The 14,365-nt window shown below is 55.7% G+C and overlaps 1 protein-coding gene across 1 annotated transcript in view; it reads right to left on the bottom strand.

Annotated features, from left to right (window-relative positions):
- The window catches only part of ACE (angiotensin I converting enzyme), a 15,333-nt gene extending 1,020 nt beyond the window's left edge, over positions 1-14,313 (bottom strand). The window contains exons 1-23 of the mRNA XM_009084011.1: positions 14,110-14,313; positions 10,778-10,945; positions 9,400-9,487; positions 9,028-9,171; positions 8,581-8,772; positions 8,363-8,460; positions 7,746-7,918; positions 7,257-7,480; positions 5,855-5,999; positions 5,430-5,528; positions 5,103-5,225; positions 4,405-4,616; positions 4,162-4,298; positions 3,726-3,884; positions 3,522-3,609; positions 3,183-3,326; positions 2,759-2,950; positions 2,383-2,480; positions 1,961-2,133; positions 1,338-1,561; positions 968-1,112; positions 683-781; positions 179-301 (exon numbers count right to left, since the gene is read on the bottom strand). Coding sequence (XP_009082259.1) covers positions 179-301; positions 683-781; positions 968-1,112; positions 1,338-1,561; positions 1,961-2,133; positions 2,383-2,480; positions 2,759-2,950; positions 3,183-3,326; positions 3,522-3,609; positions 3,726-3,884; positions 4,162-4,298; positions 4,405-4,616; positions 5,103-5,225; positions 5,430-5,528; positions 5,855-5,999; positions 7,257-7,480; positions 7,746-7,918; positions 8,363-8,460; positions 8,581-8,772; positions 9,028-9,171; positions 9,400-9,487; positions 10,778-10,945; positions 14,110-14,313 — 3,452 coding nt within the window. The remainder of the gene's footprint in view (positions 1-178; positions 302-682; positions 782-967; positions 1,113-1,337; positions 1,562-1,960; positions 2,134-2,382; positions 2,481-2,758; positions 2,951-3,182; positions 3,327-3,521; positions 3,610-3,725; positions 3,885-4,161; positions 4,299-4,404; positions 4,617-5,102; positions 5,226-5,429; positions 5,529-5,854; positions 6,000-7,256; positions 7,481-7,745; positions 7,919-8,362; positions 8,461-8,580; positions 8,773-9,027; positions 9,172-9,399; positions 9,488-10,777; positions 10,946-14,109) is intronic.
- Positions 14,314-14,365: the final 52 nt, after the last annotated feature.

Here is a 14,365-nt window from a genome sequence, read left to right as displayed (position 1 = left end):
CTGCCCCAGGCACCCCCTGCCCCAGGCACCCCCTGCCCACACCCCAGGGCCAGGGGCAGAGCATCCCATGCAGGGGCAGGGAGGGGAGGGATGACCAGAGGTTTCGTTTTCTTGCTGGACTGGCTTTAAGGTAATTGGGGACATAAATGTCTTGGTTTTGCCCTGCCCACACACATACCCCAGGATTCTCCCAGCCTCCTTGGACTGGTAGATGTCACAGGTGTGCAGGGCACCTTTGTGCCCAGCTGCATCACAGAGAGCCTGGTGGAACTGGAACTGGATCACGAAGCTGACGAAGTACCTGGTGGAGAGGGATGAGGACGTGGGAATAGACCTTACTGTGCTGTGCAAGAGAAGATGTGGCCCCTCTCATTCCCTGGCTGCAGCCTGGAGGAGCATGACTGGCTTTGGAGCTACACCTGCATCCACTCAGCCCAACCTGCTGATGCCATTTCTCCTCCAACATGTGCCTGAGTGGATAAGTCCATCCTCCTCAGCTAGGGAGAAATTCCCCCCAGTCCAGCCTTCTCTGTCAGGTTTCCCAGAGCTGCTCAGCACCCTCAGGATGACACCATCAAGGACTCCACCAGCCATGAAAAAAGGTGCCATCACTGGCACCTGAACTGAGGGTCCTACTTCTGTGTCCAAGTGGTGTCCTCGTGCCCCAGTCCTGCTTGCTCACCTGATGTAGGGGACGTTGGAAGGGATGTGAAACTTTGCCCCGGGATCAAAGTCATCTTCAGACCTCGGTGCTGGTGGGCACAATCCCTGGTACTTCATCCTAGACCAGAGAGGGAGAGTTAGCCCAACATGGGGAGGAAAATGTGGGGTAAAGTGGGAAGGGGATGTGAAGACAGTGTGGAGGGTTGTGTGTCCTATTGCAGCCAACTGGACCACAGGGAGAAAACACCCAGTGGGCTGATGGCCAAGGCCCTTGCCCCAAAGAAGGGTCTGAATTCAAGCATACCTGAGGTTCCACCACTCCTTGTTGTACTCATCCTCCTTGATCCGCCCATCAAACACCTTCCAGCGCCACTGGTCCATGAGGTACCCGAAGGGCAGGAAGGCAATTTTATCCAGGGCGATGCTCATCAGGTAGTTGATGTCACTCTCTGCCCAGGGCATGGAGGAGTGAGCAAGGCACTGCTGTACCCACCTCTCCACCCTGTGTGGGTCATCCTGCCCCAGAGCAGGGTGTCCCCAACAGGTCCTGTCCCTTCCATGCATGCAAAGCCACCGTGCGTGTCCCTGAGCCCTTCCACCCTGCCCAGCTGCATTTCCAGTTGTTCCCATTAGCACTCCCTGCTCTGCTGGGTGGTGCTCCCCTCCCAGCTCACCTTTGTTTTCTGTGACTTGGTCCAGCAGATTGATGCTGTGCAGGTGTTTGGGGGTGGAGACAGACAAGGCCATGACATCCCCGACGGCCTCGTGGAATCCAGGGTTGGCTCCATCACGGAAGGAGATGGGCTGGTCCTTGTACTGCAGGAAGTACTGGACGTGGCCCATCTCATGGTGCACTGTGATGAGGTCCTCCATGTTCACCACAGTGCACTGCTTGATCCTGGAGCAGGACATGGGGGTTGGGGGAGAAGGGAGAGCAGTGCTGGGATGAAGATCTCTGAGAACCATCACGTCCCCTCGAGCTATTTTTTTTGGCCTCCCTTTCCACGTGCCCCCAGCACACATGGCTATTCCTACTCCATGGGCTACATCTTCTGCTGACCTTGAGCTTTCCCTGTCCCTTTTCATTGGTTTTTCCTTTATCCAGGGCAGGGCAGGGCAGGGCATGCACTGATTGCCCTCCATCCACCATGGGATCTCCTACCAGCATCTTGGGTACCAGTGGAAGTGACATATTGGGGGTGCCACAGCCACAGTGCAAGAGACACTGTGATTCTACAATCTGCTATCTACCCCAGCACCACATCAGCTGCTGCCACCCCTTGCTCCCCAGGAGCACCTGAAGTCCTTGCGGTTGTAGAAGTCCCAGGCCGAGGCGTGACACACCACCTCCCTCCCATCTGATGGCTTCTCAATCATGGACTTGTTCCAGAACTCCTCTGGCATGGGGATGAGGCCCAGAGAGGTGAAGAAACGATCTGACTCTTCAAACATTCTCTTGGGTGTCCAGCCCTGGGGAGAGAGCAGACAGAGACCATGTGGGATGCTGTGGTGCCAGGGACAGCCTTGTTGCTCTGAGAATATTTTGGGCTCAGCTAGTGCTGGATCCAACCCTTGGCATATCCAGGAGGGGAGAGAATACAAGATGGGGCATGGATATTTTTGGGCAGCACCAGAGTATTTGGCAGCATGGGTGGTGGCAACAGCCAAAGGATGCTGAGTCCCAAGGGGCTTCCCAGAGCAGCCTGGAAAAGCACTGACCTGTTTTTTCATGGCTGGGGTGGCATCCACCTTGGTGGCATCCGGGTAAGGTACGACCAGGTCGAAAATGTTGGACCACGACTGAGCCCACATGTTACCTGGGATGTGCAGGAGGATGATACATGGCAGGAGGGAGAGAGTGAGAGGAGAGCAAAAGGAACCAGTTACTCTCTCCTCCTGGATCACCCTGCCTGCTGCCTGTGCAGGACAGGTCAAGTCATGCTGGGTGTGCTGCCCTTCCCAGGGGCAGACTGCTCTCTGCAGACCCATCTCATGGGACCTTAGCCCTTCAGCCAGAGCAGAACAGAGACCAAGCCCAGCTCTTGGCATGGCTCAGAGCTCCCCATGCCTGGTTCAGCTCCAGCAGAGCCCTTACCTAGCAGATGAGCAGGGATGGGACCCTTCAGGTTTATGTGCTCTGCACCGTACTTCTTGTGGAGGGCTCGACGTACGTAGGCGTGCAGGTTGAGGTACAGGGGCTGCAGTTGCAACCACAACCTCTCCAGATCTTCCTCAAAGGTGGGTGTCTCATACAGGGATCTCCAGTAGGCCCCATTGTCTGTGTAGCCTGTGGTAGGGCAAGAGTAGAAGCTGTCAGACACTGCCCTTCTTGGGCAAGAGTCTGTGCTGCTCCTCAGACACCCCAGGTCCCTCTGTATCTATGAGATGATGGATCTCTTTAGGAGTTGGTGGGACCTCCACACCCTCAGGATTTTCACCCTCAGTTGGATGATGTGCCCAATCTTCTGCTCACAGGGGGTTAGGTCTGTGATGGGTCTCTAAGGGAGCAGGGCACTGACCATTGAGCACAGCTGCCTTGTTGCTCAGTTCCACATATCTCTTGTAGTTGTTCCTCATCTTCTTCCCAGAAACATCTCGCCAGCCCTTCCAGGCGAAGAGGAGCTCATCATAGTCCCGACGGGTGGCCATGATGTCTGTGAGGTCTGAAGAGAGAGAAATGAAGTCAAAGTGATGCTGTTAGATGGGCTGAACTGACACCATGGTGCTAGACCCATTGTGTTGCTCAGGGACCATCACTGAGAAGGTTGAAGGACCCTTCATGACCTTTCATCATGCTCCCATTAAAACAAAATCCCTCCTTTTACAGATGCCTCACAGGATACAGTGCCAAATCTTACCAGGATCCAGTGGGTGACAGGTTTTGTTCTCTCTGCAGACCTTGGCCACACTGTATGTGGTTTCCATATCTGAGAGGAGGTTGTTATACTGCAAAGAAAATCAGATCATGTAAGCTGGTTGTCTTTGCTCCTGATATTGGAGAATGCCACAGCCCACTGGGTGGCAAGGGACACCCCATCCTGCTCTGTCCCCTTGCAGCTCACCTCCTTCAGCTCGTTCTCAGGCAGGGCTGCCTTCTCAATGATACTCAGCTTCTTGAGGATGCGGGTGACACTTTGGTCCTGGAAGTCTGAGGTGTCAAACTGCCTGGCCCTCATGCCATACTCAAGGGTATGCTTGGACATGGCCAAGTTCTTCTCCAGCTACAAGGACAGAAGAGGAGTTACTTTGAGGAGATCCCCAAGACACAGGTCATCACTAGAAACACCACTTGGCATCCTGACTGACACCTCCCCATGGGTACCTCATGGCATGATGAGGGTTTTCGTGGAAGAGGCACCTTCTGGGTGACAACAGTGCCCCTTGGTGAGGGGTAGAGGTTGCTCTGGTTTTCAGAGCATCTCTGAAACATGCCCTGGGTACCATCTGCCTGCTCTGGCTGTTGTCTCCCTCTGCACACCCCCAAGGTCGTTCCCATACCATGATCTCCTTGTTGTGGTCGGTGATGTTGGTGTTGTAGACCCAAGATGCCTCAGTGTAGGCATTCCACACTGCCTCAGCTGTGCTGTTGTACTCAGACAGGAACTCTTTAGCTTGGGCTTCATCTGCTATTTTGTCTAGAGGAGGAGATAAATGGAGGAAGAGGAGGGGAGGGTCAGGAGATGTCCCTTGGGGGATCTCTTCCTGCCCCTCCCCAGACCCAGGATGGAGCTGTAGCCTTACCAATGCCTTCAGGGTAGCCTTCAGGGACAGGAGGATGCCAGTCAAACTCAGGCCAGCCCAGCACCTCGTTGGTCTTTTTGTTCTGCTCCTGAAGCCACTCGGTGACAGGCTTGAAGTACTCCAGGAGGGGCCCAGCATCCATCTTTTCTGCGTTAGTGAGTTTGAGCAGGATTTCCTGCCATGATATGGAAGACCCAGCTTTCAACACTTCCCTGCAGAGAGGTGGGACAGCAAGGGACAGCATGAGGCCAGGTAATGGATGGGAGAGAAGCAGTGATGGTTTCTCAGCATTGCAAGGGTTGAAGATGCTAAACCTGTGTGGGACATGAACCTGGGAACTGCCTCTGAAGACACCATCTGTCCTTCACATGGGAACTGAGGACTCCCTGTCGCATCCTTGTGTGTTTGCTAACACCCAGGAAGTCAACAGGAACCAAATGTGCTTTAGTGACCTCTTGTCTGGGTGGGAGCTCATGGCAGGGACAATATCAGTACTCTGCTGAGGACCACTCACCCCACCCCAGTGCTTCCATGTATTTCCATCCATCCATCCATCCATCTGCAAAGCTATTTCTCCAGCCATCTCCATAGCCACTTTTCCTTCCTTCCTTCCTTTCTTCTTTCCTTCCTTTGCACACCATCAGCTTCCACGCACACATCTGCCCATGGCGACTGTCCCGACCCTCCTCTGTCCCCACCTGAGTTTGTCTCCAGCCTCTTTGGACTTGTAGATGTCACAGGTGTGCAGGGGACCATTGTGGTTGGCTGCCTGGCACAGTGCCTTGTGAAACTGGAACTGGAGGATGAAGCTCACAAAGTACCTGCCAAGGAAGCCAATGAGGGTCAGAACTGGGGACAAAGGGAATTAGACAAGTCCCAGGGCTTGACCCCACCACTTGTGGTGCCAAGCATTGGGAGATGTCTGTGTCTTGAGCAGGAGCAGCTCATCCCAGTTCCTGCCCACAGAGCTGAGCCCCCACCCACTGCACCCCAAACATTGGGTCCCTTGCCAACACTTCCTCTACCTGATGTACGGGGTGTTCCCAGGGATGTGGTACTTTGCTCCAGGGTCAAAGTTGGTTTCAGTCCTTGCAATCGGAGCACAGATACCCTGGTATTTGGTTCTGTAGACAAGAGGACAACAGCATGAGCATGGAAACAAGGGGTCAGGAGAACCAAGGCAGGGAATGGGAAGGGATGATTCAGTGCTGAAGAAATCTGCACAATCAGAGTGTGATTCCATGTATTTTTGTCCATCCATCCATCCCACCCCCCCACCCCCCCACCCATCCATACACTCATCCACTCACCCATCCATCCATCCACTCATCCACCCACCCATCCATCCATCCATCCACCCATTTTTCTCCCATCTCCATGGCTATTTTTCCCTTTTTTCCTTCCTTTCCTCTTTCCACACCCCTATCCACCCGTGGTGGCTGTTCCCTACCTCAGGTACCACCAGTCGTAGTTGTAGCGGTTCGGGGGTGTGCGGCCACTGAACACGTTCCAGCGCCACTGGTCGATGAGGTAGCCAAAGGGCAGGAAGGCAATCTTCTCCAGGGCCATCTTCAGCAGGTAGTTGATGTTGCTTTCTGCATGAAACAGAGCCTGAACCAGGGTGGGAAGAAATCTGACTGGACAATGCTACAGGCACTAGACTTTTTGTGGGCAAGAGGGTGAGCGGAGCTGGATGAGAAATGGGGACAGCATTACAGCATATAATGTTGCTCCTAGAGGAAAGTGAGTGAGGGTGTGTATCTCTTCACACCTTCACCCTGGGGCCTGATGACAAGGTTGGGAGGGTTTCATCTGCAGGGCTGTCACACCCTGGATTTAGACCCAGAACAAGAGTCAACTCTAGGACAGTCACTACCATATCATGGGGGGCACAGAGGATGGTGATATTTGCTTTTCCCCTCGAGGAAACCTGGGGAAGGAAGGTTGGAGAAGGACCAGCTGAAGCTGTGGAGTCAGAGAGGGGTTGGCAATGCTGCCCTGGGGGACTATTGGCTGCCATCCCTACGGTGGTCTGGCTGCCAAGGGCTGACTAGTCAGACAGCAATGGCTTGAGGCAGGGACCATCTGCTCCATGGTGTTTATGGAGCACTGGCCCAACACTCTTGGCTGCTCCGATGCCTTTCTCATCATAAAACGTATTTAATGACGTGGCAGGAGGATCCCAGGACTGTCCCTCCTCCGTTTCCTCTGCCTTGACGTGTCGGCTGAGAGACGTCCGGAGGGGGAGAGGCTCTTGCCAAGCCAGGCAGTGCCCTGCAGTGACAAGTCCTGCTCTGCCACCCTGGCTGGCAGGGCCTGACTGTCCTCGTGACTGTGCCACCTCCGCAGAGCTGCACCAGGAGCTCCCAGTCCTGCTCTGCCACCCTGGCTGGCAGAGCCTGACTGTCCTCATGACTGTGCCACCTCTGCAGAGCTGCACCAGGAGCTCCTGGGGTGGAGGTTTCTTGGTGAGGGAGGGAGGAATGCTGGAAAGGTCAAAGCCAATCAAGCACAAAGATGTTTTCAGGTTTGGGGCTCTGATGGAGAAGGAAAATGCACAGACAAGCTCTGGAGAGCATCCCTTCTGCCCTCAGGGGTGAAGAGGATGGAGCCAAGCAAGGTTCTGTGTGGACCCATAGGGACAAGAAGTGTTTGTGCATGGATCCATGGAAACAAGATAGGTCCTACAAGGACCCATGGAGAAAGAGGTTGTGTGTGGACCCATGGAGACAGGAAGGGCTTGTCCCTGCTCTGTGTTACATTGCCACACTGCAGCCCACACTGGCATATCCCAAACACTTCCCAGCACCACAGGCAATGCCTGAGCCCTCCAGACCACCCGACTGCCATACCATTATCCTCAGTGGCATTGCTGAGGAGCCCAATCTTCTGGAGGTGGCTTGGGGTAGAGACAGACAGGGAGAGGACATCACCAATGGCCTCGTGGAATCCAGGGTTGGCCCCGCTGCGGAAGGAGACAGGCTGGTCCTTGTACTGCAGGTAGTACTGGATGTGGCCCATCTCGTGGTGCACGGTGAACAGCTGCTCCATGGTCACTGTCGTGCACTGCTTGATCCTGTCAGGTGAAAACAGCATTGCCTGAGCTGAGTGAGGAACCCTCACTGCCTGTCCAGCCCCTCCACAGTCTGAATGGGTGACAGCACCCCATGGGTTAAGGGAAAGACCCAGTGGAAGGGAAGGCAGGGCAGGGTGGTCACCCAAGATTTTGCATCAGAAGGTGCCAATCTGCTGCATGGCCAGGCTGGAGGTACCCAAAATGGTCACCACCAAGGGGGATGGAGGAGAGTCTTATTCTGTAGTCCCTGCATGCCCCCACAGACCTGAAGTCCTTGCGGTTGTAGAAGTCCCAGGCTGAGGCATGGCACACCACCTCCCGTCCATCCTTTGGCTTCTCCAGCATGGACTTCTCCCAGAATTCAGGAGGCATCTCCAGCAGCCCCAGGGAGGTGAAGAACTCCTCTGAGACCCGGAACATGTGGGTGGCATTCCAGCCCTGGTGGGAAGCAGACAGTGGGTTATGGCTGAGGAAGGAGCTGCTCGTGCCTCTGGTGCTCTCCCAAGGCACTGAGGTCCTGCCCCTCTCACCCTGATGGGCAACCCCAGCCTGAGAATTGGTGTGAACCTCTTAAGAAGCACTGAACAATGGTGCACAGCATAACCAGGAGAAGGGAGTGCTTGGAGCTGTGTGATGGTGTGGAGGCAGCCCCCAACCCTGGGACTGGCACCAGTGCCACTGCACTGCCCTTCATCTTTGGTCACTCCCACAGAGAGAGTGAGGTCATTTCTTTGTCCTTTCCCCTCTGGCCATGGCTTTTCTGCTGTTCCTTAGCAAGCATGAGAAATAACTCCCATGGGGTCAATGTCATGGGCCAGTCTTGGGCAATACCCCCTGTTTTTTTCCTCCCCTGCTTCCAGCAGTGAGTCCCTTGCCAATCACCTGCTTCACCATCGTGCTTGTGACATCAAGGTTGGGCTTCTCAGGGTAGGGGACCATCAAGTCATAGATGTTGTTCCACTGCTGAGCCCACATATTCCCTGAGAAGAGAAAACAGCTGGAGCAGAGCTGGTGGTAGGTTGGAGCTCCCTGTCCCATTCTGACCTTGTGTGTGCCCCCATCAGCACCCACAGTCAGTCTGGGGGTGTTCCTCCTCTTACCTAGGAGGTGAGCAGGGATGGGACCCTTCAGGTTGATGTATTTGGGGCCATAGCGGTCATAGAGCTTCCTCCGGACGAAGGCGTGAAGGTTGAGGTAGAGTGGCTCCAGCTGTTTGTAGATAGCCTCCAGGTCATCCTCAAAGGACTCTGAGTCATACCAGGAGCGCCAGTAGCTGCCTGTGTCCTCAAATCCTGCCAGGGAGACAGTGATGACCTCTACCTCCAACCCACAGAGGCTGTCCTCCCACCCCATCCCCAAAATCTGGGACTAGGGATCAGCAGTACAATTTTTTTCCCCCCCTTCCCAAAGGATTGTCACCTGTGAAATACAAGTTGGATGCCTGGCTGCATGTGGGGTGGGGAGAGCAGCGAGGCATCCCATTGTCCTGGTCTCAATTCCCACCTCTGATCCCTGAGCATCCCATGCATCTCTCCCCCTGCTCGTACCATCCATCCCATAGGCATCGTTGCTCAGCCTGACGAACTCCTCGTACTTGGGGCGCAGAGGGTTTCCCGCCGCGTTGTGCCAACCCTCCCAGGCATAGAGCAGCTTCTTGTAGCTGCGGGAGGTGGCCATGATTTCTGAGAGGTCTGGGGTAGAGAGGACAAGTAGGACATTAGGAGGTCACATCCCACAGTAGCTCTGTAGAGGTGTTACCACCACCACACCAGACCCAAATATCCATCCTCACCCCGGGACAATCCCAATGAACATGGGTGGGATCTGCCAACCCCAATCCAGTGGGGATGTGGTGACCAGGACATGGCCATGGGGTGCTCAGCACCCTGCAGGATCAGCAGGGACTTGCAGGAACTTACGTGGCTCCAGATCCCAGCAGGTACCGTTGGGCAGGCACACCTTGGCCGTGGAGTAGATTTTGTCCATGTCGCTCAGGATGGTGTTGTACTGCGGGGAAGGAAAAGATGTTGAGGATGGGAATGGCCCTTGGGAGGTATCTACAGACTTCCCAAGAGATGTGGAGGAGGATTGGTGTGTGTACACAGAGGATTTTTGTTGAGATAGTTGTCTTATCACTCAGGAGGTTTTGCACCCATTGTGTGGTGGGAGCAGGGAGGCTCTTTGGGACAGACAAGTCCTGCACAGCCACTCTCCAACCCATCCTGGAACACTTGTGGTGTTCCTGAGAGGAGCTGTTTATAAAGCTGTTTGTCAGAGGGGCCTCAGCACTGCCTGTTTATCTAAACGGGTTAAAAAAACCATTAGAGGAGGAGGAGGATTTATTTCTGTGAACTTCAACAACAGCAAACAATAGCAACAGGAGGTTTCCTGGAATGTGCCTGGGAAGCCCATTCCCAGGGAAGGAAATTCCTCTGATCTGTGTCCCTCTCTCCACTCACATCCTTCTGCTCCTGCCAGTGGAGGGATTGGAGATGAAGACAGTGGTGGCTGTGGGTTGGAACTGCCCAGGGATGGGTGAGACACGACTGAAGTGCAGGGAGGAGACATGATATTGGCTATTATCTGGGAGAAGACAGGGATGGGTTTCCTGGAAGGAACTGGCGACGACTGTTCTCCGGAAAGGATTGTATCATTGCCTTTGCCAGGGCTTTGGTGGGAAGAGCTGCCAGGGAGCCACGGGACAGGCTGCAGGGGATGGTCCCCGTGCTTGTGCAGAGGTGAGTGGCTGCCAGCCTCAGCCTGGGCAAGATTTTCATGCATGGAAATCAAAATCGTGTCGCATTTATGGCCATGACTCCGAAAGCTCCGGGCCCTGATGGGGAAGGCTTGGGATGTCCTGATGTCCCTGGCACAGAACTGTTTCACCAAGGCACAGCATTCCTAGGCTCACGGGGGTCCCAGGAGCTCTCCTTTTTGGGGGGTTGCATCCCTGAGGAGCCCATGGGGGTCGGGATAACTGGCCCTAGCCATGGGCAGAGCCTGGCTGGTCTCCAGGGGACACCCAAGTCTGCTCTGTGTAAGGTGGAAATCTCCAGTTCCCACTGGGATAGCTCCAAGATGAGGTTAGGGCTGGCTAACTGGGCCAGCAGGCACCTCACATCCCCCAGGGATAGCACCACTTATCTCCCCTCCAGCACTGTCTTTCCTGTGCAGAGGTCAGGGACACCCTCCAAAATGCAACAGAGGGGCCATGGGCCAGCAGCAGAGTCTGGATGCTTGGGAAAAATCCCTCCAAGGGTTTTCACAGTCCCCAGCAATGCCCAGGGCCTCACCTACCCTCTCTCTCATCTCCAGGGGCAGGTTGGAGGGTCCCAGGGTCTGAATGGAGCCAATGATTTTCTTCAGCTGTGGGTCAGTGAACTCATTCCAGATGTTGCTATAGAGCTCTTTGGCTTTCTTCCCCCACAGCTCTGTGAAGTTTTGCTCCTCCAGCGAAGCCTTGACCTGTGTGGAGAGAGGGGACATAGGGACTCAGGACCAGCTCTGGGATGTGCCACCACCCAGGCAATGGTTTGGGGGCTGAGTTCAGAGCCACGAGGGTTTGTGGGAGTCAGAGGTGATGGGATGTGAGGTGACAGGCAGGGCTGTCCCTGATCCATGGCATTCACACACAGACATCAGCTTCCAGCCCATGCAGCAGTGTCTGCAGCCCCCACTGGCCTGAGGAGCTCCTGACCAGCATCCACTGATGTGACCTTTGAAGGTGTTTTGGAGACAGCCCCAGGGTCTCGAGGCCTGCATGGGGTGTCCACACCACACAGGGAGGATGTCTGGGTGCTCTTGGGCTGACTGACCCTGGTCTCAGAAGGAGCTCTGAGCTCTGGCTTCATTTTATTTCCGTTGCTGCTGTTTCTCACCTTTGCAGCAGCCCGAGGGAAAACTGCAAAGATGCCACATTCCCTTTTGTCCCTCCTATAAGTATCCCTTGCTGCATCTGTACGTTGTTGTTTCTATGAATTTCTCCTTGGGTTTCTGCCTTACCTGGGTTTCCCCTAGCAAAGGGGCTCCCACTCCCTCCCACCCCCCAGTTTTGGGTCTCTCACTGGCAGCCTCTGCCAGCCCTGACCTCCCTTCCCAGGGCCATGGGGCAGCAGGGAGCTCCCTCAACCCTAGGGGGTTATTTAGGCAGCTGGAGCTGCTGCCACAATTTTGGGATGGTGTGTATTGCATCCCAGCCTGGCCTGTGTCAGCTGCATTTTTGGGAAACTCTGACCTTTTCAGAGCCTCCAGGACTGAGCAATGAGCAGGATGGAGTAAGACAGGGTCAAGCACCTTTTTGATGTCTGTCTGCTGTCCTGGAGTGATTTATGGAGCTCATTAGCTGTGACTCGTGGCATTTTTAGCCTGGCTTTGACAAGCCTGGTTTGTTTTATTTTAATCTTCACATTCCCTCAGCTGGCAGCAGGGAGGGAAGGGAGTTGTGGTGTGCCAGGGTTGGAGGCTGTCCAGGGGTGTGGGACAGGGGGTGGATGTGTCCCAAGTGGTCTTGGCTGCCCAGCACCACTTCCCTGGACATCCCAGTGCCCACAGCAGAACTCCAGGTACCAACCAGCCCCAACCCTCCAACATTGCAGGCTGTGTCAGCCCCACAGACACCCTGCACTGGAGCATGATGCTCTTACACCACCACACTGAACAGGGAACATCTTTACCCCTGGCCACACCCTGCACAGAGCTGGAGGAGCTGGAGGAAGCAGAGTCAGCTGTGTTTCATCTCCTCCTGGAGCAGGTGCCTGTGTTTGGTCAGGCGAATCAAACCCTAAACTCTCCTGACAGCTCCGGTGGAGCGAGTCGAGGCCACGGGCACTGCCCAAGACCCTCTTGCTGTGGCTGTGCCCACCAAGCCTGGCACTTCACCCCCACACCTGGGCCCTGTGCAGGGCTCAGAAGCCTCTGGACACTTGCAGGCCCCAGGTCTCCCTGCCTAAGCCCCCACCCCAGTCCCTCCCTGCTCCTGGGTGCTGTGCCCCAGGCACCTGGAAAAGTTACACACCCATGAGCAGCCCCCCAGACACATCACCAGACTCTCCTCCAGAGCCCCAGCTTGCAGGAGATGGGACATCTGTCTGCCTGTCCAACATCCCTCTGTCCATCCCTGCTCCTGCCTTCAGCCTCCTGCCCCCATACCACTTTGTCCCAGGAACACCTTCCATGGCAGATCCTGGAGCTGCCCATGCCATGGTGGTCTGTCTCAGCCCCTCTTGTGCTGTAGACATTGCCTGGCTCAAAGCTTCCTCAGATCCCCCAGGCTCAGCCATTTGGGTCCTGCTGACCAGCTGTGAATCGTTCAGCAGTCAGTGCCTCCCCAGCCTATTGCACCTCCCTCCCTGGGGCTGATCTCAGGGGTTCAGCTCCCCTCCCCTACCTGGGCTGGCCTGGGAGCTCCTGGCCATGATCCTCATGCATTTAACAGCACAGAAATGAGTGAGAGCTGGTCTTGGAAACACCATTTGAGAAAAGTCTATGTAAGGTGCTCTCCTGGCCCTAACCTTGGACTCAGAGTGGCTGAGATGCTCCTGCTCTGCCCCAAGGTCCCTGGCCCCACCACATCTGCAGCCAGTGTTGGGTGCCTGCCCAGACATCACATCAGCTTGCCAAAAAAAGGCTGAAGGGGCACTTGGGTGCTCTTAGGTGTCCTGCCAAGTTGGCAGAGGCCAGACCTGGCAATGATCTTCCCTTGAGCAGGAAAACGCATTTCCTTCCTGCACAGGGCACACTGTGCTCCCATACCCACAGGATCCAGAGGGTTCAGGGCTGTATGGCAACCCCTGGGTGGTCCTGAGGTCCCTGAACACACCTTGGCCCTGCAGGGGCTGCACTGACCCCTGTGCTCCTATAGCTATAGGGGTGGCAGGAGCATCCCTGAGCTGCACATGGTGCTGTGTCCGTGACCCCACGCCGAGGCCACCAGCAGCTCCCTAGGCACAGCAAGACCCAGGGAAACCTCCAGAGCTGCCCAGGCACTGCCATTCCCTGGCCTGGGCCATGCTGCAGCTCACCCTGGGCTGCTCCAGCTCCCTGCCCCACTGAATCCAACCCAAACACAGGCAAAGCCCCGGGGAAACACGCACATGGCTGTGGGATGCTCACAGCATCTCTCCTACAGGGACTCTGCCTGCACATAGCTGGGCTGATGTCTAATTCCCTACAGCCTGGAGTGCTTTCCTGGAGCTGGCTACGTCCACATGGGCTGGGGACACTGGGACTAGGGGTGGATGATTCTGTCCTGATGCCATTCCACTGCTCGTGGACACTTTGGGATCGCAGTGCTCCAAACTAACCCCTCCCTGAGCTGGGATGTGGTGGCATCAGGACAGGGACACTTGACACCTGACCCTGGTCTTGGCAAAGGGGGGAGGAAGGTGCTGGGAGGAGAAAATCACCTCTAAAAATAACCTGGACTCTCCTCTAGCACCAGAGCTATCCCTTTGGGGCAGAACCACCCCAAGCACCAATTCGGGGCAAAAAAAACCTAGACTACAAGTCTCATCTCTGCTTTACCAGCCCGAGGTGCTGAGCCTGCAGGGAGGGAAGGAACCACCCCGAGTGTCTCCAAGCCTCGATGCTGGGGACACCCCCTTGGAGCATCTCCCCGTGCTCCCACCCACCTGCAGCGCAGCGTTCTCGGCCGTCAGGTTGGTGTTGTAATTCCAGCTGGCCTCGACGCTGGCAAAAAAGACGATCTCGGCCGCGGAGCTGTAGTTGCTGGGGGTAGCCCCTTGCTCGGTGGGGTCGTGCTCGGGGGGCTCGAGGCCGGGCTGGAGAGCACCTGCCGAGCTCAGCCAGAGCAGCATCCCCAGCGCCGCGAGCATCGCTGGGCGCGGGGACAGCCACAGGGACAGCTCTGCCTGCCGACACAGCTTC

This window comes from Acanthisitta chloris, unplaced genomic scaffold, assembly GCF_000695815.1.
Source record: "Acanthisitta chloris isolate BGI_N310 unplaced genomic scaffold, ASM69581v1 scaffold19201, whole genome shotgun sequence".
In the NCBI taxonomy this organism is placed as follows: Eukaryota; Metazoa; Chordata; class Aves; order Passeriformes; family Acanthisittidae; genus Acanthisitta; species Acanthisitta chloris.
This window is presented reverse-complemented; position numbering and strand designations above follow the sequence as displayed.